We start from the raw sequence: 25,558 nt of genomic DNA on the forward strand, positions 1-25,558 counted from the left end.
GACAACTACACCACAGAGGAAGATTTTCAGCGAATAATGACTTAAATTTATTGTATGACTTCAGAAGAAGTGCAAGTTGCACGGACAACTTTTATTGCATTTTTGGGGTATTTTTTTGTCCCTTTTGGATCACTGTCTGCTTTTGTTTGGAAATGAGCAGCATCAACATTCTTCAAAACATCTCCTTTTCTGTTCCACGGAAGAAAGAAAGGTTATGCAGGTTTGGAATTAATTATGGATGACAGAATTTAAATTTTTGGGTGAACAATCCTTTAGATTAGAAGCCGCTGGTATGTATGACTGTCCAGTTCATGGTTGCATGTGTGCCTCTGTGTTATGATTAAATATGTTACCTCGTTTTCCGATCTGTACGCTGGCTTGTCGTCTCCCATTGCCGTTTTCTGCATAACAAGAATAATTACCCAGATCTCCTTCCTCCAGTGAATCTATGGTCAGAGTAATGGACACTTCCTGTTCACCCAGGTGCTCTCTGATGGTCCTGACAAAGAGAGCATGAGAATGAGCTATAAGAAGGGGCTATTTTAGACTGAACAGCTTTTAAAGACTAAACATGTTGGAAGGAAATGCGCTGGGTTTGGTCAGCACTAAACAAATGGAGCTCTCATTTAACAATAATAACACATTCACTCTGTTGTTTGTCCTGGCTGAATCATTTGAAACTGACATTTCATTTAAAATCTGCTAACCTTGCTGCTCCATAACTGCATGTAAATGCAGATGCATTCAGCGCATGGTGTGCGGTACATTTGGTTGTGTTATTAGGATGTATTCAGCGCTGCTCTGATCCAGCTCTCTTTCAGACAGGAGAAATAATAATAGTGTGTCATCACAGCTATAAATAGGCTCATATACAAGCTTGTGATATCAGTAATTGAAAATCTACTGTCGACAGTTTGCTGCATATTTAAGTGTGCATTACTACCTACCGTACTGAATATGCGATTTGACGGCAAGAACTATTTTCATGTACTTTTGTGTTTGGGAAATCTGTTTGAAAACAGGATTTTTGCAATTGTTTTTTCATTTGATACAACTAGTAGCACAGAAAGTAAACACTTCAACTTCAATGTGTCATAACTGACAGGACTGAGAGAAGTAAAAGTTCCAGTGGTCACAACTGGCTCACAGTGGCATTACTTAAAGTTATAAAATGGCTTGTGGCATTTATACCCTTGTGGTCCTCTTTCCAGTAAAAATTACACTTGAACATCTATAAACTGAAGCGGCAATATAGAAGAACCTCTCTCACATCCACACACCAAAAAGTATGAGAATGGAACATGCACATTTTACTAGCACTATTTTATATTCTGTCTGAGTCAGTTTCCATATATTTTGGTATGTATGTCTATACAGTACTTGCTTTTATTTTCTGAGAGAGCTAATGCCTAACAACATAACTGGTCACCAATATGTTGTTTTTTAAATGCCGTTCTCCTGCATGGCATGGTGTCCCAAACCAGATTGCTCTTGGACTTCTGTGGTCAACCAGCTTCATCAGTTAAATTTTATTGGTGAACAGCATGGCTATGATAGCCCACCAGACAGACCAGGACTAACCATCATGAACTTTAAAACCCATACTGGTATAAGATGGTAATTTCAGCAGGGTAGATTATTTGATACGTACTTTAATTTATATGCAACTCTACTGTTTACAAGTTCTCACAACTTTTTTGTCACAACTGCACATTTTTACTGTTGTTTGCATTGTGTTCTTTCTTACTTTATTTCACTCTCTCGAATGCGACTCTGGTCCATGTCCTCAATGAACTTCTCGCCCTTCATCCAGTAAACAAGTGGACTGATGTCACCACTGTACCCGAAGAAAGCTTTGCATGTCAAGTTCAGCATGCTTCCTGCAGAGGGCAGAGAGGTTTGTGATTACACATTAATACCAAACATCTTAAGGGCCATATTATACTGTGTTTATAAAGTCACTGATAGGCTATACTTCAACCAGGACATTTCCACAGTGACAGATACAGTGTGTTGGCATCATACTGATGCAGGGCCATAGCAAGGTAACCTGGGCCCCTTTCCTATTAAAAAATACAGTTCAGAATTTGTTGTGGGGCCCCCTGGACTTTTGGGCCCCTAGAATCATTATCACCTTTCACCCCACTGGCTACGGCCCTGTACTGATGCTTACATCATTACTATAACTATGTAACATTATTAATATAATGATGTCTACATAGCCATTTAGATTCATAGGATATTTAGTATATACATTTTCTGAACAAACTGATAAGATTTTATCAATTGCAAAATGGATTTGAAAACCAAACCAAATGTCTCATTTCCCCGCACTGTCCACTAGGCCTAGGGGTTTCCCTGTGATCAAGTGGTATACTATTTCTTTCTAATAACATTTTCAAAGCATTCTATTCTACTCTATTTGTTTAGAAGTTAGACCAATAATTGATTCATTACATTCAAGAATGAAGTACCTTGGGGAATCGCACCGTTAACCCCGTTGCACTGAAATCAAAACCTAAAATCTAAACAATAAATCCTAAATACTGTACAATGTCTTCACATTCAAAATGTATGAGCATGGTTGTTTAAGATGAATCTTCAATGGTGCTTCTTTCTTTAGTTGTGGATGAGGTGTTATTTCTGACTTAATTTTGCGATGTTTGTCAGCTGTTTGACGTTAATTAGGCATGTCTTTAGATGGCTAACGAAGAGGGCCCAGCACCAGAGAAGATCTTGCTCCGGGCCCCCAAACAAACCAGAAATAGCTTGTGTGTCTCTCCAGGATGTTCAGTACATGTGGAGCATTTGATCAAAGAGACACTGAGATCACGGTCTGGAAAACAGCAGCAAGCACACATACTGTAAATGACATCAAGTCACAGAATTCAGCTGAAACTGGGTCTGTTGTTCTGTTGACCTATCATAATAAATAAAAATTATATTTGTGACGTTAAAGTTAAGACACTTTAAAACCATTTATATTTAATCATTTAGCAGATGCTTAATGCTTTATCATACAGGATCCAACAATATTAGCACTGCCACGATAATGAATTTCAAGAGTAAACCAGAGAGGCACAAAAGCTAAAGTAGAAGTTACTGTGGAAGGGTCAAGAAAAAAAGAGAACAGAGATTTTTTTGTTAATAGGAAGTGCCTTTTATATATAGTTTTGGATTAATTAAGTGCTCATGTTAGAGGCATGTCTTCAGCTGTTTCTTGAAAGTTGTGATGATCTGGGTAAAGGATTTTCCAATTAATTGTGATCTTCTTTTGAACAATCCCGATATTGATCCTTAAAATCCCAAGATCGATCTTTTACTTTTACTTTTAAAGTTAACTTCAGTTTTGGTTGTGTTGATTATTATATCTGTTTAATAAAAAGCATACTTTGGACCCTGTTGTTAATTTTTAAAATTAATATTTTCCTAATGTACCAAGTCAGAAGGTTCCCTGCGAAATTTACAGCATTAGCTGAAAAAAATTATTTAATATGTAAGCAAAATGGACATTATAACTGAAATTAATCAGAATAGAATCAACTCGTATCAAAATTGTAATCAAACTGAACCGAGATCTTGTGAATCGGAATCTAATCAAATCTGTATCGACACCTAGCCTCACAAGCAATCAATGTTTGGTCTATGTAAACCAACTTAATTCTTTAGGTTTTTAAAGATACTTACTTTTAAAGTTTGAAAATCATCCAAAAATTACAATATCACTGTAATATGTGCAAATGGATTGTGATTGGTCTTATATTTAGTTCCATTCTAACATTCACTGCAAAAAAAAAAAAAAAAAAAAAAAATCTGCCAATGGGGTAAGAAAAATAAACTTTTTTTCCCTTTGAATTAAGTTTATTTTTCTTACCCCATTGGCAGATTTTTTTTCTTATTTTAAGTCTAAAGTTCACAAAATTGGATTAGATTTCTCTTAAAACAAGACTTAAAATCTTATGCCAGTTTGCTTGACAAGTAAATAAATCACATTTTAAGAATGTTTAGAAAATTTTACAGGAAAACAAGACAAAAATACTTTTTTTGCAGTGTTTATTTTTTCATCTAAAGGCATCTTTAATCAATCAATCAATCAATCAATAAATTTATTATTAAAGCACAAATAAAAACAACAATCGTTGACCACTGTGCTGTACAACCACAATGTACTTACTATACATAGGACATAACATTAAACATCGGATAAAATAGGGTAAACATATAAAATATTCAAACTAATTATATGCCAACGTAAAAAAGTAAGTCTTTAATTTAGACTTGAATTCGTATAAAGAGGCAGCAGATCTGACAGACACAGGCAGACTGTTCCATTGCTTTGGTCCAGCAACTGCAAAGGCTAATATCAGACAGAAAATGATCTGAAATGACGAAAGGATGAAAAAACTACAGCAACTATCGACATTTTTTTGCCGATAACCGATAGTTCCAAAAAGCAACAATCCACACCAAATATTATGTAAAAACCGATATATCTGTCTACCTCTAGTCATGACAATGCCAAAGTTTAAGTTGGCTCTGATGCAACATTTTATTTACACACAACCAACAAAAGCCGGAAACCTAGACTTACCTAAAATTGTAAACTATTCTTTTGCTGCCTTGCAAGTATTTGGTATTTCCTTCTGTGTAAATCTAAATGCAAATCTAGTTGTAGTCTTTTCTGTCATCTTCAGGTCACCCTGCCTCCAAATCAGCGGATACACACGTTACAGAATCATTTAAAGTAGCAGCAGCAGCACCATCAGCAGCAGCAGCAGCAGCAGCAGCAGATGTTTAATAATGCCTCCAGAGGGACCTCTAAGCCCTATCCAGGGACATTTGAATGTTTGCTTGCTGTGTTACGCTCCATTTACAGACACTGCAGAAACACTGACTGGGCTTTTTTTTAAACACACACACACACACACACACACACACACACACACACACACACACACACACACACACGTTGGTGTGGCTATCCTTATGAGGACTCTCCATAGATATAGTGATTTTTACACTGTACGATCTATAGATTCTATCCCCTAACCCTAACCCTAAACCTAACCCTCACAAAAATCATTTAGTATGTTTTTTTAAGCAATTTGAATTATGGGGACACTAGAAATGTCCTCATAAACCACATTTATAGCATAATACCCTTGTAATTACCAGTTTGTAACCTAAAAAAAGTCCTCGTAAACCACTTAAACCTGCCTGCCCCTACCCCCCCCAACCACACACACACACCTTAATACGCCAATATCTTGACCTTCACTCAATACAGTGGGGGAAAGATTCAGAAGCCACTAAAGCCACTGAATGTACATATTTTATTCATTCCCCTGTACTTTCCCCCCACCCTCCCCATTTTTCCCCTGGTTTGTTCCTCAGCAGTGCAACCCAATAGGGACGTGTAAGACCTTAATTATCTGTATAGAATAGGGCTTTTTAAACAGGTACTCCTCCGCAGATCCTTTCACCATCCCTTTACTCCCCTCATCCTTTCTCTGTGATGTCAAAATAGAGACCCTGCCTCAGCACCTCGCTCACCAAGCCCAAGAGGTTACAGTGTGCGTGTGCAGTGTTTCACTCTAGAAGAGTGTGGAAATGAGAGACAAAAGACAATTAGTACAGTTTAATCTTTTTTTAGTGCTCATATGAATTGTAAAGGGAGATAGACAGTATATGAAACAGGAGAAATGTTTCTGTTATAAAACACCGACTGCACACAAATGCATAGAAATACACACATTTGTTTTAAACTATTCTAGATAAATGCTTTAATAAAGGAATATTGCAGGTTCAGTACAAGTTAAGCTCAATCGACATTGTTGATGTTGATTACCACAAAAATGTATTTTAATACAGTGAGGCATTTACAATGGAAGTGAATGGGGCAAATTTTTTGAGGGTTTAAAGGCAGAAATGTGAAGCTTATAATTTTATTAACTGTAAGCACTTTAAATTAATTTTTTTTATGTTAAAACTTGTGTATTATTTGAGCTGTTAAGTTGTTTAAATTGTCACTTTTGTGGGATTACAGGGTTTATGGTGTTGTCGTCATAGCAATGAAGCTGAAACATTAGATATAACTTTACACTGAAAAGTTTATTAAGTGATTTTATCACACTAAAATCATGTTAACACGCATATTATTTACGTCTTGTGTGTGTACTTTTGAAAAACAGAGTATTTTAACGTTTACGGCTTGGCCCCATTCACTTCCACTGTAACCCAGATTTTTGCTTTTTTTAAAAAGGTTGAAATTAATTTTTTTCACAATCAACTTTATGAGTTTAACTTGTATTGAACCTGGAATATTCACAAAAATAAACAAATCTGCCATTATGTTCTCACTCAAAAGTCTGTATGATTTTATTTCTTTATTTTTTGAAAGCCTTCACGTGGTTTTTTGCCATAATGTAAGTGAATAGTGACTTCAGATGCTTTCGAAGACAAATATGTGCCTCCTTGCCAGGCTGTATTTCTCCAGAGAATCTGCTTCAATCTCCAAAATAAATCCAAATCCAGATATACCAGTACTTCAGCAGACCCTCACATATTCGACCCACTGCCTCAGCACTCTCTCTCTCATTCTTTCAGTTTTCTTCTGCTGACAGCAGATTCAAACTCCTTCAAACCCCTGTGAGATCATGTGTAGAGCTGGGTGCTAAATCTCATTCACATGACTTCATGATGGTGCGTGACTGTTGTACAAGGCAGGAGTTAATTTTTTGTTTTTTATTATTTCTTTTTTAATTTTTTAACAGAATTAGGATAGTCTGATCAAAATCAATAGAACAGTCAATTTAAAACCATGTTTAAATGTGCACAAAGGCACAAGTGAGATGTGAGGGCTACAGCTCAGATTTTCACTGCATAATGTCTTAAATTTCATGTTGTGTCATTATGGTTCTTTTATTTATGTAGAAAAGAACATTCTGATAAACTTCTCCTTTTGTGTTCCATGGAAGAAAACAAATTATTAATATAAAAAAAGCTATTTCTTTAAAGGTATCTCATACAGCTGTATAGATCTATTCTCTATCTCGCCCTCTCTTCAGTTCTCTTGAGGTTTGTACGAGTCGTCCATGAGAACTGTGCACTCAAATTCCCACAGGGAGGATAATAAACACTGGATATCTGACAAACTGTCAGGATGGACACAAATGAGGTGGTTTTTGGTTGCAAATCTGATTTGATCTGATTATTCTTAGGGCTGAGCCCACTAAACTGGCAGTTTGTTCAAGTATGTGTAACTCCCAGCAGTTTCTAGATGATTGACTGTGAAACGCTCTGTGTTTGACACATGTGTGAGTGTGTGTGTGTGTGTATGCATGTGTTTAATACTCCTTTTCTGAATGCAGGTGAGTATAAGTCTGTTACCAGAGTGACAAGTGGTTTATCTATGGTTGAAGCTACGGCTGAAACTAAACCTCACTAAAAGGAAGAAAGATGGGCCGGTGTGGAATGTCAGATAATAGGATTTCTTCTTACTAAAGCTAGGACGGAGATCAAACATTTTAGAGAGATGCAGAGGATATAGTGTCATGGGTTAAGCATCAAAGGTTGCAGAAGTAGTTGATAGACAGAGCAGAGAAATAGAGTGTGTGTGAAAATGTCACTATGTTTGTGTCTGAGGTGGTTTTATGCAGTGGTGTTAAGTACTTGAGTAATTATACTTCATTACTATAATTAAGTATTATTTTTGGAGATTTGTACTTAAGTACAATTTAAACTGAATAATTGTACTTAATTATATTTTCAAAGAATTTTTTTCACTTTTTACTCCTTACAATTTTATTTAGACTTGAAAGGTACTCGTTCCATTTTTGCAGATCATATTCTTCCGTCTTAGCTTAATACTAACAAACCAATCTAATTGCACCAATGCCCAGTTTAAGTTAAATGTTATTTAGTCTGCCAATTATATCCATTTTAACATAAAATGTAATTGGCCACAACATGGTCATTGGTCACTGGTCACTGAGAAGCTATATCACGTCTCATCAATTACCACAACGCACAGCACCTTGACCTGTGCTTGAGTCAAATTATAACAGTCACTGGCAGAAGAAGATGTTTGAACATGACTCAGCTGCGTGCACGGTCCAAGCTCAGTCACCAGAGCAAGAACACCTAATAGGGCTGGGCAAAAAAATTATATTTATTATTTGTATTTTTTGTTGTTGATTCGATATCGATTCTCAAAAGCCATGGATCAATCTTTTACTCTATGTGCAACTCTCAATTACAATGAGAGGAAATCACTCGCATTTGCAACCAAATTTCGTGCTATATGACAAAAAATGTATATATTTGGCAACTGGCTGGTAAATGTTTAGATTTCACTCACCAGTGAATGAATTGTGTAATTTAGTGGTGGACCAAACAGATTTTTAAATTGGGCTCACAGTGTTTCTTTAACTGTTTATGTAGTTCATATAGTAGTTAAATCAACTCAGTAGTAGCTTTGAAGCCATCTACATGCTAGTGTACTCCTGTCTGCACATGAAAGGTCATAATAGCTCTAACAGGGGCATGTGCTTGATTAGAACTATGGCCTTGTGCACCCAAAATGTGGAACAAATCACTCTAGAGAGTAGTTCACACTTCAAAAAAAAGAATAAAAAGGTCCTTTGCACTGTAAAAAGGGGTAATGTGCTATTTGAAATGAAAGGAACTATTTCTACTTGATCTGACCTTTAAAAGTTACTTTAGCTAGTGTAACCTATGTAGCCAGGTATTTAGTCATATTAAATAATATTTTTGACTTCATTTAGATGTTATCACACAAAGAATATGTTTTAGGTTGCATAACAAAACATTCTTTACACTGTTAAGTCATCTCTAATTTGGTCTCTTGCTTTCTAAAATCGTATAATTTAATCATGTGACTCGGATGGTATGCCACAAAATGTGAAGCGGCTAGTTAAGAACTTGCTGCTCATTGGCTGTTACAATCCCTCACTTGCCTACTAAATGTTACATAGCAATGTCTACTTATGTTGAATTAACAGAAAATGGCAAAACAAATTAATCATTTAATTCATCACTTAATCCACAACCATGGCCTAATTGCTGAAAATGGTCTTGCAAACATCTGGTTCCAAGCTATTTAGCTCAAAATCCGAACAACAGAAACACAGCTTTTGTACATAACTGTTTTTGCACTGTTCCTTTAAGGATATCAGTGTCCAATCTTAGCCAATAATAAATTGAGATGTTTATTTAGAGAAATGCCCTCATCTTCCGATGGTTGCTTAGCAACAACTGTATTATTTTGGGCAAGGGTGATTAATATTAAGAAGTGTTCTCTGAATACCTCTGCACAAATCCTTCCCACTTCTGTAACGTCTGTGTGTACATATGTTTTGTGTTATCTGTGTGTTCTTTCTGTGGAGGAAGAAAAGCAAATACATACAGCGAATATATTTCAGTTAAGTTAGAATATGTTTAGTTAAAGGGATAGTTCACCCACAAATTCAAATTCTTTCATCATTTTATGTGTTGGAACACAATAGGAGATGTTAGGCAGAATGATAGCCTTACTCACCATCCACTTTCATTGTATGGAAAAAGAATGTAATGAATGGGAATGGTGACTGAGGCTAACAGTCTGCCTAACATCTCCTATTGTGTTCCACGGAAGAAAGAAAGTCATATGAATTTGGAACAACATGAGGTTGAGTGAATAATAACAGTGGGTGAACTAACCATTTAAGTCTGAAGTCTCATCAGTTTGATTCAGATTTATCTATTCAATACACTTTATTTGATTCTGTTCAATTTGAGTTGATTACATTCAGTATGACACAGACGTGTGAGCTTAGCTTCCTGTAAGTCTTTTCTGCATTGGTGCCATTCTATCTGTTCATCTTGGCTGGCGATTGCATGGAGACACATGGAGACAAGAGAAGAAAGGTCACATTCTTTTCTTTTCATGTTGAATGTGAGTCAGCTCAGCCTCTTTTCTCTAACTCTTTTCTTCTGTCTCGCTTGTCCCCCCCTTGTTTGTCTGCGATATTGGAGTTGTGTTCATGTGTGTGTGTGCACTCATGGGTGTGTGTACGTGTCCCTGTTGTCATTAATAATGTTTGAATGTGCTGGGTTCACACACAGCACACTCTACTCATTTCTCTCCCTCTCTATTCTTCATTCATCATTCCATCATCCCATCCTTTCACATCATCATCTGTTCCACGTCTATGACAGGAAGCATGAAAAATGATTTCGATAGCTCATCTTTCATAATAAGCATGTTTATAGGAAAATAAGGACCATATACATCATACATATCACATAGTATAATACAGTGGCATCAACAAATGCTGAAAATAACTAGTATTAGACCAGCAAGATCCTCTTACCTACTATATACTTATAGAACTGTGTTTAAGTCTGTATCTGTGCGTGTCCAATAAGATTTCTGCAGGAAGTGCTCAGCGAGAAGTGATTCCCTCGTGGTACATTCTAAAAGCATTAAGTATTCCTCCACCGGCTCAAAATTCTGTCTCCATCTCCCAGAACCTCCTTGCTCATTCTTTAATGCTTTTCTTGCCTCCAGAATCACTCTCTCTAATTTCCATTTGTCACTCAATTTCTTTCATTAGATGTCGCTCGCAACCTACACCTTTAAGCCTAAATTTAAAATTTTGATGAACAACAAAATACTCCCCTTCTTACTAGGAGGAGGAGGAGCCTGTAAGGACTGCTGTGTTTTAGCAGCACATTATGTCTTTACCTGTCAGTGAGTGATCTGCCTTACCTCTGTTTCTCCTCCACTAAAATGAAAGGGATCATATCATGCATTTTTTTATTCTTTATTTTTTCCCTTATGTTAGGGAAGTTTTTGCATCAAAAATTGTCATCATTTACTTTTTTATGGCCATTTTCCACCCTCTCTCTGACTCTCTGAATTAAACTGACCCGTTTTTTGCTGCTGAGCCTCTTCGCAAATGAAATGTGATATGTTTACAAGTTACGATTTTGCTGTCAGATTTAAAATAGTTTGCGCTGCCGCATTCTTGAATAACAGCCTTTTTTGCAAAGCCTGCATTACATTTGGACAGGTTCACAAAACTACACTAAAATGTGCCACAACAGTTAAGATCAGACTCAAATTTTCAGGGATCATGTTAAAAATAAATGTCAGACACTTGTTTTTAACACTGCAATTCTTCAGAAGGATATGCAGAGTGGAAGGTGTCACACACAGTCAGAAACAACAAAAGGTTTGGCCGATTATACTGTTATAATTTTACAACATTTCACTTTTATCATTAGTTCTTCTGATGTTTTGCACTCATAGTGTCTGCTTTGCATTATCTTGCAATGATTAGGCTGAGCACATTTCTATCCCTTACCCAAGTGTTCATATTAATCTGTCAGATTTTTTTGCAGGTTTTTTTTTTTTCACTGGGGTGGAACATTTTGAAACCTGGGGCCTCATGTATAAAGACGTGGGTAGGTTTTATCATATAATGTGGCGTACGCCTAAACGGGTTTTCATAAAAGTTTTCAGATTTATAAAACCGTACATTCGGCAGAACCTGCGCAAACTTCCCTTTATAAATCCCAGTTAGCGAAAAATACATGCATACATGCACATGCTTTATTCCCCTCCCCATCTCCTCCCCGAAATAACCATATATGGTATGTACAATGCCTGTTTTTACAACATATTACCCCATCTACATATAATTGCCATGTGCATATTGCCAACCAGATATGTGACAGTACTGCTTTTAACAGTATGGGAAACCAGGAAAACAGTTCAATCAAGTTAAATTTACCTGAGAAACATAATTGTACATTAAGACTTGTTAACAGAGAATATATCTCATTATTTCTAGAATAAATCTTATTGTTATATAATTTAACTTATTCTCACACCATTTAGAATTAATTTTTCAGTGTATTAAGATTAAACCTAACCTACTGTAACTTATGCTCATAAGCCAATCATCTTCATGGGCCAAAAAATATGCATGGTTGAGAAACACACACTCCCTCCTGATCCGTCCTAGCGCTAAGTATTCTATAAGCGCTAATGCTGCCATTGTAATTAAGAGCTGCATTCATCTGCATTCATTTATATCAACTCATTTAATTGCTTACACGTTGATTTCGTGGACAAATGTATAATGCATGAATCAATTATTCATGTTCAGTGTAACTACTAAAGTGCACACAATTGGCAAGTAATAATGAAGCTTCATTAAATTTCCACAATCCATTTGTAGACAGAGGACGGTACATCTGCTACATTCCCTGCATCCCAATCTGCACCCTATCTGCCCTAAACAGTATCCTAGATTAGAATTATGGTGTCCCGAATCATAGTATGTTGAAATGAGTGTCCCAAAATTGCCCAGATGGTCTACTATTTCTGGTAGATTTTCGAAGTGAGGATCCGTGAACACTTTTTCAGCTAATATTGCGTGAAAAACGTATATGGCGGTGAGACTGACACGCTTCATCAGTTCATCATGCTTTTACAACATAAAACAATAATAATCCTTATTTTACCATCATGTATTCTTGTATGTCCATCTACTTGTACTGCTTATTATGGATGCTCTTGCGTGTTCTTAAGGGCTTCTTTCTCGAAAATAATCTTTAAGGAAAAGTGTCAGCACCATATCCATTAAAAATGGGATTATCAAAAACAGAAAAGGAATCAAATGAACCTGGGGTCTGTTCTCATTTTATTTTTGTCATTTATTGTATCACTGAAATATAGCGGTCAGGTTCTCTCTCAAGGGACTGTTGTAATGATGTAAACCGTATTTGATGCTGCCAGAAAAAAAAAACAAAACAAAACAAAACAAAACAAACAAACAAAAAAAAACAATAAAGTGATCCAGCACAATGTCATTCAAATGTTCCGTCTTTCTGACTTGTTATAACAATAATCCAAGATAATCCAAGGTTTTTACTTTAGTTGATGATGTCATAAAATTATGAATAATAAGATCACATATTTATCTTTAAATATAACTGTTATCTGTGTTATATATAATTTTTTTTTATTGTTATTAAAATTTGTATTGATTCATAAATTAACACAAAAAATACAACAACATCTATATAATGAATCAAAAACTTTAAATCATTAAATCCCCACTATATCCCCTCCCCTTACCAAACTTTCAACCCACCCTGACCCCCTCACGAACACCCCTGTGGTCAATAGAATATAGACACACACACACAGAAAACTAAAACAACAACATAAAATAACATACAATAATCAAGTATAATAATAATAAAAAAAAAAAAACTAAATTACTCCCTCCACCGCCCCACCTCGAAATTCCCTCAAAAATGTTAAATAATTGCCCCATTTCTTATTGTAAGTTTCCCTAACCCCCATCCTAATGCTCGACCCCTCCTCGAAGGCAGCCACCCTCCCCATCTCTGCGCACCACTCTGGGAACGAGGGTGCTCCATCCGACTTCCAACTCCTCAAAATAACCTGCCTACCAATCATCACACTGGTCAAAACCCAGTCCTTCATGTACTTATCTACCAAATCCATGACCTCCCTATCTCCCAAAATACAGAGACTGGGGCAGAACGAGACCTGAGTGCCCAACACATCACACACAGAACTTTGCACCTTCAGCCAAAATTCTTGGATCTTAAGGCACCCCCAAAAAACATGGATGGTGTCTCCATCTTCAGTACGGCATCGCCAGCAGATGGGTATGTCCTTAAGACCAAGCCTATACAATGTAGAGGGGGTCCAATAAAATCTATGTAAAATCTTAAATTGCATAAGGTGAACCCTTGCATCTCTAGATGCAGACTTTATGTTTTTTAGAATCCTTGCCCACACTCCCTCCTCCAATACCAAGTTTAAATCTTTCTCCCATAATCTTTTAAGAGAATTTAAAGCTCCGTCCCCCAGACTCTGAATTAACAAGGAGTAATACACTGATGCCTCATGACCCTTCCCAAAAGCAGCAATCACCACTTCCAGAGTATCTGCTGCTCTAGGGGGCTGTATGCTACTCCCAAAAATAGAGCAGAGCAGGTGGCGCAGCTGTAAATACTTATAAAATTGAGATCTGTGAATCCCAAAATGTTGAATCAAATTTTCAAAAGATCTCAATACTCCACCCTCATACAGGTCACCAAGTGTATTAACCCCCCTCACAATCCAATCTGACCAACAGAAAGGGGACTTATTAATACATAGTTTAGGGTTCAGCTATATGCTCGAGGCTACGTTTAAATAAATATCAGAATTAAACAATCTGGACACTTTTGTCCATATCAAGTGCAAATGCAAAATAACGGGTTGCGACTTAACCTCTCCAGCTAGTTTAATCGAAAGGCTTTGCAGTGACGAGATAGGTGCAAGAACTTCCTTTTCAATACAAAACCAGGGAGAAGCTCTCTCAGGTGGAAGCGACCAATGAACCAAAGGTCTAAGACTGAATGCATAATAATAAAATTACATCTTGGGTAGGCCTAACCCACCTTTGTCAATCGGCCTATGTAACTTACTGAAATGTAACCTGGGACGTTTACCATTCCAAATGAAGGACTTCACTGTGCTATCAAATTGCTTGAAATAAGAGAGAGGGACATCTACAGGGAGAGACTGTAGCAGGTAGTTAAATTTTGGAATGCAATTCATTTTAATAACATTAACCTTCCCAATCATCGATAAGTGTAATGAAGCCCACCTGTCCACATCATTCGAAAATCTTTTTATTAAGGGATCAGAATTATCTCTGACTAAATCAGACAAATTTGCTGGGAATAAAATTCCCAAATACTTCATTCCCTGTTTGGGCCACTGGAAGGCACCCGGCTGGAAGGCCGTTACTGGACAGTACGCTGTCAAAGCCAAAGCTTCGGATTTAGACCAATTGACTTTGTATCCTGAAAATTTGGAAAAGGAGTTAATAATTCTGTGGAGACAAGTCATGGATCTAGTGGGGTCGGAGACGAATAATAAAATATAATCTGCGTAAAGCAGAAGCTTATGCACTACGCCTCCCGCCGTCACCCCTGGAAAATCATCCTCCTTTCTTATCGTGGCTGCTAATGGTTCCAGGGCAAGACAGAATAATAATGGGGAAAGAGGGCAACCCTGCCGGGTGCCCCTATCCAGAGTAAAATAATCTGAAATTAACCCATTTGTTTGCACCGCTGCTACAGGGTGTCTATAAAGTAACTTAATCCAACCAATAAATGTATTCCCGAACCCATACCTTTCCAAAATCTTAAAACGATAATCCCATTCTACCATATCAAACGCCTTTTCGGCGTCAAGAGAGATGGCAGCAACCGGAGAACTACGGCCTCGAATAAACCCCACCTGATGTCATAAATTTACTTAATCGATTAGCCATAATTTTGGACAAAATGTTTACATCTAACTGGATCAGGGAAATTGGGTGGTAACTTTTACACTTGCTTGGATCTTTGTCCTTTTTTAGAATCAGACTGATCTGGGTTTGTGTCATGGTTGGTGGAAGCTTTCCATTCTTTAATAAATCAGTATAAACTTCTAACAAAACTGGAGCCAGTTCTGTAGCATAAGATTTGAAAAACTCAGTGGCAAAGCCGTCAGGCCCCGGAGCCTTGCCTGTAGGCAAGGCTTTAATTACCTCAACAAGCTCCTCCAAGGTTATCTCAGAATCAAGAGAATTTTTTTGCTCAGTCGTCAGTTTAGGGAGATCTAATGGTTCCACAAAGTTCCTAATATCTTCATCAGTGGATGAAGACGTGGAACCATAGAGATCAAGATAGAACTCTTTAAAGGCATTATTAATATCAATAGCCGAGGTAAATATTTCACCACAAGCAGATTTCACTGAGGGAATGATAGAAAAAGACTCTCTCTGCTTTATATATCTAGCCAAAAGTTTTCCTGCTTTATCACCCGACTCAAAGTATGACTGTCTTGCCCTGAATAACCAAAACTCCACTTTCTGTGACAAAATAGTATTATATCTATATTTCAATCCGGTCAATTCTCTGAGGCCATCAGATGACATACGGTGCTTCAGCTCTGCCTCAGCACTTTTAATATTTCCTTCCGACTCCACAAGTCCTTGTGCTTTGGATTTTTTGATGAATGAGGCATACTGTATGATCCGACCCCTAAGAACTGCCTTAAGTGCCTCCCAAGCCACGCCCACAGAGGATACTGAGGACTCCATATAAACACTGATTTCAGTCTTTAACATTTGTTGGAAATCAGGATTTTGCAAAAGGGAAACATTAAGGCGCCAACTATAAGATTTATTTTTCTCTATATGTGGCATCACCTCTAAATTCACCAGAGCATGATCTGAGACTAAGATATTTCCAATTGAGCAATCAACAACAGATGAAATGAGGGATTTGGATATAAAAAAAAATCTATTCTAGAATAAATCTTATGGACTGATGAAAAAAATGTATAGTCCCTACCAGATGGGTTCAAAAGTCTCCAAATATCTGTAAGACCAGGATTTTTACACATCCTGTGAAGCGTCAGTGTTGCTCTAGGGGGCTTGCACACTTTTGCTTCACTGTGATCAAGGACTGAGTCCATCAAAAGATTAAAGTCTCCTCCCAATATTATATCATGAGAGGTGCCAGCGGCTTGCAACATCCCTTCAAGATCTATAAAAAAGCCCTGATCATCAGCGTTAGGTGCATAAATATTAGCCAAAATCAACCTTTGCCCTTGAATTTCAGCTAAAACAATAATGACTCTTCCTAATTTATCTTTAATCTGTTTGAGACATTTGAATTGTAAATGTTTATTTACCAATACAATGACTCCCTTGCTCTTACTTAAGCCAGTACTAAAGAAAACATGTCCACCCCATATCTTCCCAAATTTTTCAGCTTCCTGCGGGGAGAGATGTGTTTCTTGAAGAAACACTATATCATATTTCTTACGTTTAAGAAAAGAAATAACCTTCCTTCTTTTTATGGGGTGCCCCAACCCATTTACATTCCATGTGGAGAGAGATAGTACACTCATATTAATTTTTGACATTTTGATATAGTAGACAAAATAAATTGTGTGTCAAAAACAAAATTATACAGACCACATTCCCCATTAGTGAAATAATCAACCCCCGAACATCCCCCCCCAAACAAAACAAACAGAAAAAAGAAAAACGTGCGCATTAACCCAGTGCACGACAGCACCAACCGGCGACAATCCCTCTAAACTCAAAAGGTCCATGTACGCACACGAGTCCACACGACAACTTTGCCATCGGATTGCTCAATTTTGCCTCACAAATTTGTGAGGCAAAATTACATAACAGAAAATTCATTGTAAAATAAACCCAGTCAATTGGAAGAATGAACACAAAGAACATGTAGATTCATTTACAGAACAGTCTCAAAGGTGTGATCTTCCACAAAACAAATTTCAGCTGATATAAAACCGTTCAGATTCCTCGGACAGACAAACGAATGTTCAGTGAGCCGGCTGTTATGAGTTCAGCGGATGACATAATCATTCCAAAGTCTCGTAAAAAAAAAAAAAAAAACTCAACAAAACAAACTACAGCCAGCAGGAGGAATAAGTACGAAGAACGAACAGATTAATCCACAGCTGTTCCAAAGGACTGTTATTCAATAGCACAAGCTCCAGCCGCTAGGTGGAACCAATACAAAAAGAAACAAAACCGGCATCCCAGTTCCCCGGATGATCAAGTCAATTCACTCGGAGGCCGCATAAAAGTATATACCATGATTTACATAATCCGTCAACTTCATAAAAGACATCCTTTGTGTGAGCAGCATGTAGATATTTTGCGGTCATCCATAGTGTCTACTCTCAATCTGTCCAGGAACTTCAATGCAAAAGTAACCTTTCATCAATGCAAAAGTTTCTTTAAGGAAAAGTGTTATTCACAAAACAAGCTCCAGCCGCTCGGCGGAGCCAACGCAAAAGCCCACTCACATGAGAAACATCCAATGGTTTACTCAGACATTGATTCTATAAAAGATATTGCCAGATTTGGACATTTAAATACTTTGCGACCGACCTTCGTTTCTATTCTCAGTTTGGCAGGAAACATTAGAGCAAACGAGATCTTTTTCTGATGTAAGAAATCCTTTTTCTGAGTTTCTTACATTCCTTGAACCGATTGCGTTTCTCACTTGTCGCACTCGCAAAGTCCGGGAACAAGAAAATGTTATGGTTCTTCCAAGAAAGCTTCCCTTTGCTCCTCGCCTGGCGCAACACAAGATCTTTATCGGATGATCTCAGAAATCTGGCCAGAATCGATCGGGGCCTATCTCCTTCAGCAGATCTCCGAGCCGGCACTCTGTGAACACGCTCGATTTCCAGCTTGTGGCCTGTTATGTCGAGCAGACTCGAGAAAAACTTGTCTAGGAATTTCACCATATCTCTGCCCTCCTCATGCTCAGGAATTCCAACAATTCGAACGTTATTCCTGCGGCTTCTATTCCCAAGATCTTCAAGCTTTTCAAGGAGATGTTCCAGATCAACTTTGGTCGCGGGCGGATTAGCGGTTAATTCCCTCTCCGAAGACTCCAAAAAATCGATTCATTTTTCAACATCAGTCACTCTTGTACCTAACCCGGAGAATTTTATTTCCATCGCTGTGATCGATCGACGTATTACAGCGAGATCCTCCAATTCAGCAAGAATCTTCGTCAACATCACCGACATGTTGGACAACTGACACTGGATTCCTTCTCCCGCCGCGCCATCCAAATCGAGTCCCCGGTCTGTAGGCCTGCCGGGGCTTTCATCCCGAACACGTAAGTGTCTTTTAATGTCTCCAGAGTCCGAGGATTTTGACTTCTTTGCCATGTTTTGCAACAAAGGGCAAATGTGTAACTGGGTGTATCAAATTTCACCAGATTATAATATGAAAATAATCGAAAATTCAGCAAAGTACGCAGAGCTCGTCGCTCACACGTCTGCTCCTTGCATGGCGTCATGTGACCTCTCTCATCTGTGTTATATTTAATCTGTAACACATTGTGAACATCACACACTGAATAGAGATAATGATAGGAAAAGAGGTAAGTTTGATTTGCATTAACTACCTTACTACATGCATCATTACATCAAAACATCAGAGGATCTCCACAAGAAACACTCCGCGACAGATCTTCAACTACGCGTTGTTTCTTCTCCAATATGGTTGGAAGCATTCTAGGGTATCGTAAACGAAATGCAATGAAGAATAATGAATGAATCTTAGTAAACATTTAATGACGATATCTGTAACATGATGATTGAGGTCGGTGTATGGTGACAGGATGCATGTAACAATGCAACTGAGGAGTCTTTGTTTTCATGTCCCAATACTTGCACAATTATTTGCTACTAGTCACTAAAAAGTAGACACTTTTCCATCATAAAAAGAGTACACACTTTAAGGGCATGGTATAAGTAGGCAAATTGGGACGCAGCTACTGTTATTACAGATGTGGAATATCACTTGTTCTTGCACTCTTTTGCCAGTGGCGTCGGTAATTTATCAAACACAGCAAAACAGTGCGTACACGAGCTTGCGTGGTGGTGCACTCATTTTCACATCAAGTTTACTCTTTTTAAATCCTATCGTGAGCCTGAGAGGCGCTGTACGCAACACTTTTGTGTGTACGCAACATTTATACCCGAGGCCCCTTGTTGAATCATTGAATCATGTTGCTATACCTAAACTTTTTTACAATAATTTTTGCATGGCTAGTTGTACATATAACGTCAGTTTCCTGGTGAAATAAAACACTTTTATTCACCTTGACACAAAACATAAGTAAAATGGCAGATTAGCGGTTCATTAGCTTATTCGGGCACAATCAAGTTGCACTAACATTAACTGAAAGTGTTGAACTTGCAACGCGAAGGGCCAAGGTAGTCAGAGTCCTGAAGTGAACATGTGAGCCGAAAGTGTCATAGAAGCACCACAAAATAACACATTTGCTTCAGCAGTTGAGTTTTTCATCTCACGTTTGCTTTTATGACACTACTGATTAAGTTTAGTTTAAGGGTAGGGTGCTAGGTTTTGTTGATTTGAAACGTGATAGAGCATTAACTTAAAAAACCTCATCTATTTGGGAGATCACTTAACTCACTTCTAGTGCCACACAGTGGACATTTCACCACGGAACTGCTGTAATACATGTAATTAACCTGTCATTTTGCAAAAAGGTCACCACAGTCACATAATTTTCATCAACCTGAAATTCTGAATTATGAAAGGGACTGTTACAATGTTTTAATAATACAATGAACTCCTTTATCTCAAAAGATCTATACAAATCTGATTCCTCATGATATGACACCTTTAATGTTCAAAATAACAATTACTGGCATATTTAGTCTTGTTTTTCATCTTTAGCGTATCCTTCTTAATTATCTATTTGATTCATGTTTCTTGAATTTAAATTAATGTATTACATTTTGATAAACTCCTCCATTGCTACTTTCTTCATTGATTCTACACTATTATTATTATCTTATTTTACTTTGCAATATCACTTGTTTACTTGCACAATTGTTACTTTATTTTTTTATTTGCACAATTTCTCATAATGCAATATTTGGAAATACAAATATACAGTTTTTTGTCATGCCTAAAAGCACCCTAAATTGAATTAAAATGTAATATATATAGAGAGAGAGCAAAGAGCAAGGACAAAGTGCAACAGTTTCAAGAGCAACATACAATACAGTACCTAAATCTGCAGAGCTCAACTCCACCGCTTTCTATTATTACTAGTTCAGCTGCCTGCCTGCAACACACACACACATCATCGTCTAATCCTCAAATGACTAATCATGTGGTCAGTGTGTGTCTCCAATCGCTGAGCGGTGTTCTGCTCTCTCTCTCTGCTCATTCTGAAGGCAGAACATGGTCAGAGCCATCACAATATGCCCCAATCTGCTCCTGTTTCCAACATGCCTGGATCCAGAGTCTCCGCCAAACAAACAGACGCGTCTCCATACACCACATAAACACACACACATGGTTCAGTTCAATGCACAAGCTAACAGACCAGTGCACATGCGTGAAAAAGCATATCTCTGTCTGTTTCATATATAAAGGCAAGTGCATGCACGGAGCTCAGTTCAACACACATACATACACACATACACTGAAATCCAACAGAGGGCCCAGTAAATGTTTCGGCACCATATGGAGCCGCTATTGTTGGGAGACAACAGCAGATAATTAGCATAGAGGATTTGCATTTATGAGAACGACTTCCATTCAGGGCGCAAACAACATAGCATCATAATGCTGACTATAGCAGCTATCTGTCTAGCAGGGGAACTCCTTTCTCAGTCGGTATGTGCGCGCACACACACACACACACACACACACAAATTGGCCTACTGCTGCTGCTCAGCTTGCGTATAACAGTGTGTGGCGTGAGTTTAAGCATTCTTGATGAGTTTCTTTTCGTAACAGTTTGATGTCTGCTGAATTACATAAAATAATCCCTCATTTGTTGAAACGTGTTTATGTGTGTATATTTGTGTTTTTCTCTGTGTGTTTGAGCAGTCAATAACTGATTTCTACAACATCCCTCATTTTTAATCATGTTTACACATGAACACAATTACTTAAAACAGTCATATTGGGAATGGAACAGTAATGTACTGTTTAATGCATACTGCACAGTATCTATCGCATACTGCCTACTAATGTTTTTAAACAGTATGTGAAACAGAATGCCATATACAATGATAAACATTTTTGAACTGCTACACTGTTGTCACATGACCTCACTATGTTGAGAGGGAAATTCATGAATCGAGAAAAACGAATAAATTGCATCAGCTAATGGAAATGTTTATTTGCATGCATTGTTTTACCACCTGACTCACTAAAGGAATTATGCAAATCAGGTAATGGACCAAACACACCCACAATATTTGTGCTGATCGCAATTTGTATGGGAGAATTGACCTACTTTGTATGGGGCAATTCAAGTGCTAGGTTCTGGAGTATGCAGAAGACAACCATAATCTGGCATACTTTGCAGGGACTATGCAGCATTAGTCCACCGATCCTACCACCTCGGCTCTTAAAATGTACTTTGAATTTCCACTGAAAAACGTGAGCTTGACCCTAAATGATTAATTCAATGAGTAGAGTCTAGCTTTAATCTCAGAAATATTTTGTTATTTTGCATGTTTAATACAAGTTTATTGGCAGTAACATCAATTAATGAGTCTAGCAGATTGTGGTGTTTATGCTGATACAATATTATGTCAATGAGTGTGTTTACATGCACACTAATATGCTGATAACTATCAAATATCAGCATATTCAAAAAATTCGACAACATAAGAAAACCACGTTTACGTGAGACTTGAAATCATCAGATTATTCTAAAAAGGCAAAACATGCTGTAGTATTAGGTCAACATACTCTCAATTATCTCTAACTATTTAAAATGTAAACTATTCAAAATCATTAACAGTCATTCACACATCATCGCGCACATTGGATAAGCCAGTAAGAACGTGCATAAAGGTGTTTAAATGCAACGTGAATTCTGAGTAATGGGCAAAAATAGAGGTGTGCTGAACAGTTTTTAAAAATCAATTACAGTATAACGTTACCTTGATAAAATAAACCAGTTTAAGGTGTTTACATGACCTTACAGGTTTTTGGCTTATTAAGCATAATTGGTGTAAGATTGTGTATGAAGCATGCCTAATATCTGGGTCACAAACTGATTATATTACAATTATTTATGTTTAGAGTATAGTTATTCAAAAATTTGATATACAGTATTGCTATATTTTACTCACTTATTTCTCTTTCATCTGCACTGGACATCATTGCTTTGTGCAATTATATTCTCAGCTGGTCGAATAGAAACAATTAAGAGTACGCTGACCAGTGTTGGGTGTATTCGATTACAAAGTAATTAGTTACTGTAAACTAATTACATTTTAGTAAAAAAGTAGTGCATTTTTATAAAAGTAAGGCACTAAAGTAATACATATAATACATTTAAAATATAAATTTTATATTATTAGCATTAGCATTTCTGTGAAAGCTGAAGGGTGAACGACAATGAATAATGAGGAAATAGACATTTTGAATTTGAGTGTAAACTAAGAAACTTTTCTAGGAAAAGTGATTTAGAAAGTAACTTAAAAGTAAAATAATTCATTACGTGATTACATTTTAAATGAAGTAATTAGTAATCTGTTTAGTAATTTATAGTGGATTACTTATTTTGAGTAACTTGACACACAGACCCAACATTGGCGCTGACCTTATGCTACAGTATGTTTTGCTTTCAGACTTGCTCTGTATGGTGGTAAATCTCTTTTCCCAAAATATTTGAGAGAAAAATGTAACAAATAATACTGATTCTTGGCATGAGAATATCAACATCAACAGTATTGTGAGGTCAAATGTTGCAATACTTAAAAAAAAAAAAAAAATTCCCAATAGTGCATACTACTTCATAAATAGTAAGTAGTATACCATTCCATACATACAGTACCCTCACACTCATACACACAAAAGCTGTTCTTACCGAGCTGCATGTCCATTATGAGGAGCTTGTTTTCAGGGGGGAACAGAATCCTGGGGGGCTCTTCAGTCACAGGAGCTGAAACACACACAGACACAGACACACACACACACACACACACAGACACACATACACACACACACACACACAGCATTATTTTCACTATCAATATTAAGTGAAGCCAAGCACCTCTGATGAGGCACTCTCTCTCTCTCTGTCTTCCCACACGTTCATGATTGGATGAGTAAACTCCAGCATCCCGCCATCAACATCTCAGCGAGAATGGTCTCGGTCTCCCGAGAGCTCTCGTTTCCACTCTTTTTTTGCTCTCCTCTTGACTCTTTTTTTCTATCCATCAATCCTGCCCTCATCCCTCTCTCCAGATCCTCCTCTCCCCATGTGGCCATGATGCTCCACATTCCAGCTCATTTCCTTCGAGTCACAGAGGTGTGTATTTCTCTCTCTCTCTGGTGATTATGCTGACTGTTATTGTTCAGTTGGCTTTTCTCAAGCACAAGATTGCTTTAGGTAATACAACAGGCACCATGTGCATATGTATTGGGCTTTATGTAACTTTTAAACCTTGAGTATGTATATTTGTGTATATGTATTTGTTGTGTCTCTAGACTGGCTCTGAGCTTCGAGTGTGTGCGTGATGTGGGGGGTGCGCTTAATAGACAGCAAGCTGGTGGAAGTTTAAGCCGCGCGATCGCTCATCCAAAATCCAATTTTCACTCGGCAAAGGAAAGCGCACTGGCCCCTCCCGATGGATTATTCCGGGTGACTGACGGATAGCAAACAGCAAATTAATGAATTAGTCTTCCGGAATATACACATCACGCTGCTGACCTGCACCATGCATTTCCCCAACAAAGTTGTAAGGGAAACGGATGCACTCATACACGCAAACGCGATGGTTTCAAGCTTGCAGCGATGCTTATTTGCTTTGTTTATGATTGTTTTAAGCGATGAGATGTTTTTTGAGAATGTGAGGGTTTTTAATGAGCCTGTCAAGTCTGTAACTATCACAACATGCTTTAAACACAGCTTGAAGATATGCGGAGATGGAGAGAACAAGGGAAAGAGACAAAAAGAAAAAGAGAGAGGATGAGTCACTATATGACTTGCTTGCTGTATGGAAGAACAATTACATAGTTAATCCAGGCAGTGAGCAATGTTTTATCGCCATGACTCAAACCCACAACAGTGACAAACATCCTCAATATAAAGATGCTACCATCTCTATGTGTAAAAGAAAAAAAGAGAGAAAGGCTGAGAGAGAGATTCAGAGGAAGATGAAAAGAGAGAGAGAGTGGAAATGTGAGTTGGCTCAGTAGAGAGGGATCAGTGTGATGGGGAGATGGCGTGATGTAGAAGAGGAGAGAAATAAAGAGCTCGGGCCAGCGTGGTGGGGAGACTGGTTTAACTCAGCAGGGGGGGTTGACGACAAGAATCAGTCTACTTTTAAATTCCTCCATGCTCCATGTTTCCATGCTTTCATACACACACACACACACACACACACACACACACGTTGGTGCAGCTATCCTTATGAGGACCCTCCATAGATATAATGATTTTTATACTGTATGAACTATAGATTCTATGCCCTAACCCTACCCATTTCTGCATTTTTACATTTTCAATAAAACATCATTTAGTATGTTTTTTAAGCGAATTGAATTATGGAGACACTAGAAAGGTCCTCAAAAACCACATGTATAGCATAATACCCTTGTAATTACCAGTTTGTAACCTAAAATTTTTTCCTTGTAAACCACCTAAACCCACACACACACACACACACACACACACACACGTGTAGAGTAGTTTTCTGTTTGTGAGATGAGTTCATAGAGTTTATGACTGATATACTGACAGACTGCGTGTAGGAGAAGTGCGATAGCACAAGCTCCCTCTGAGGTTCACAACTCTTTCTCTTCAACACACACACACACACAGAGATCCATTTACACATGGGCACACACACATAAGCACACACCCTCAAACTCTCCCGTACACACCCGCATTTAATAAC

General features: G+C 37.6%; 1 protein-coding gene across 4 annotated transcripts in view; it reads right to left on the reverse strand.

The window, feature by feature from the left end:
- LOC127446798 (interleukin-1 receptor accessory protein-like 1-A) overlaps positions 1–25,558 on the reverse strand; it is a 146,890-nt gene that overhangs the window by 20,362 nt on the left and 100,970 nt on the right. For all 4 annotated transcript variants that reach the window (XM_051708020.1, XM_051708019.1, XM_051708018.1 and 1 more), the window contains 3 exons: positions 23,524–23,598; positions 1,748–1,880; positions 354–499 (listed from right to left, as the gene is read on the reverse strand). In XM_051708020.1, the coding sequence (XP_051563980.1) occupies positions 354–499; positions 1,748–1,880; positions 23,524–23,598 (354 nt within the window). The remainder of the gene's footprint in view (positions 1–353; positions 500–1,747; positions 1,881–23,523; positions 23,599–25,558) is intronic.

Source organism: Myxocyprinus asiaticus, chromosome 10, assembly GCF_019703515.2.
Source record: "Myxocyprinus asiaticus isolate MX2 ecotype Aquarium Trade chromosome 10, UBuf_Myxa_2, whole genome shotgun sequence".
NCBI classification, from domain to species: Eukaryota; Metazoa; Chordata; class Actinopteri; order Cypriniformes; family Catostomidae; genus Myxocyprinus; species Myxocyprinus asiaticus.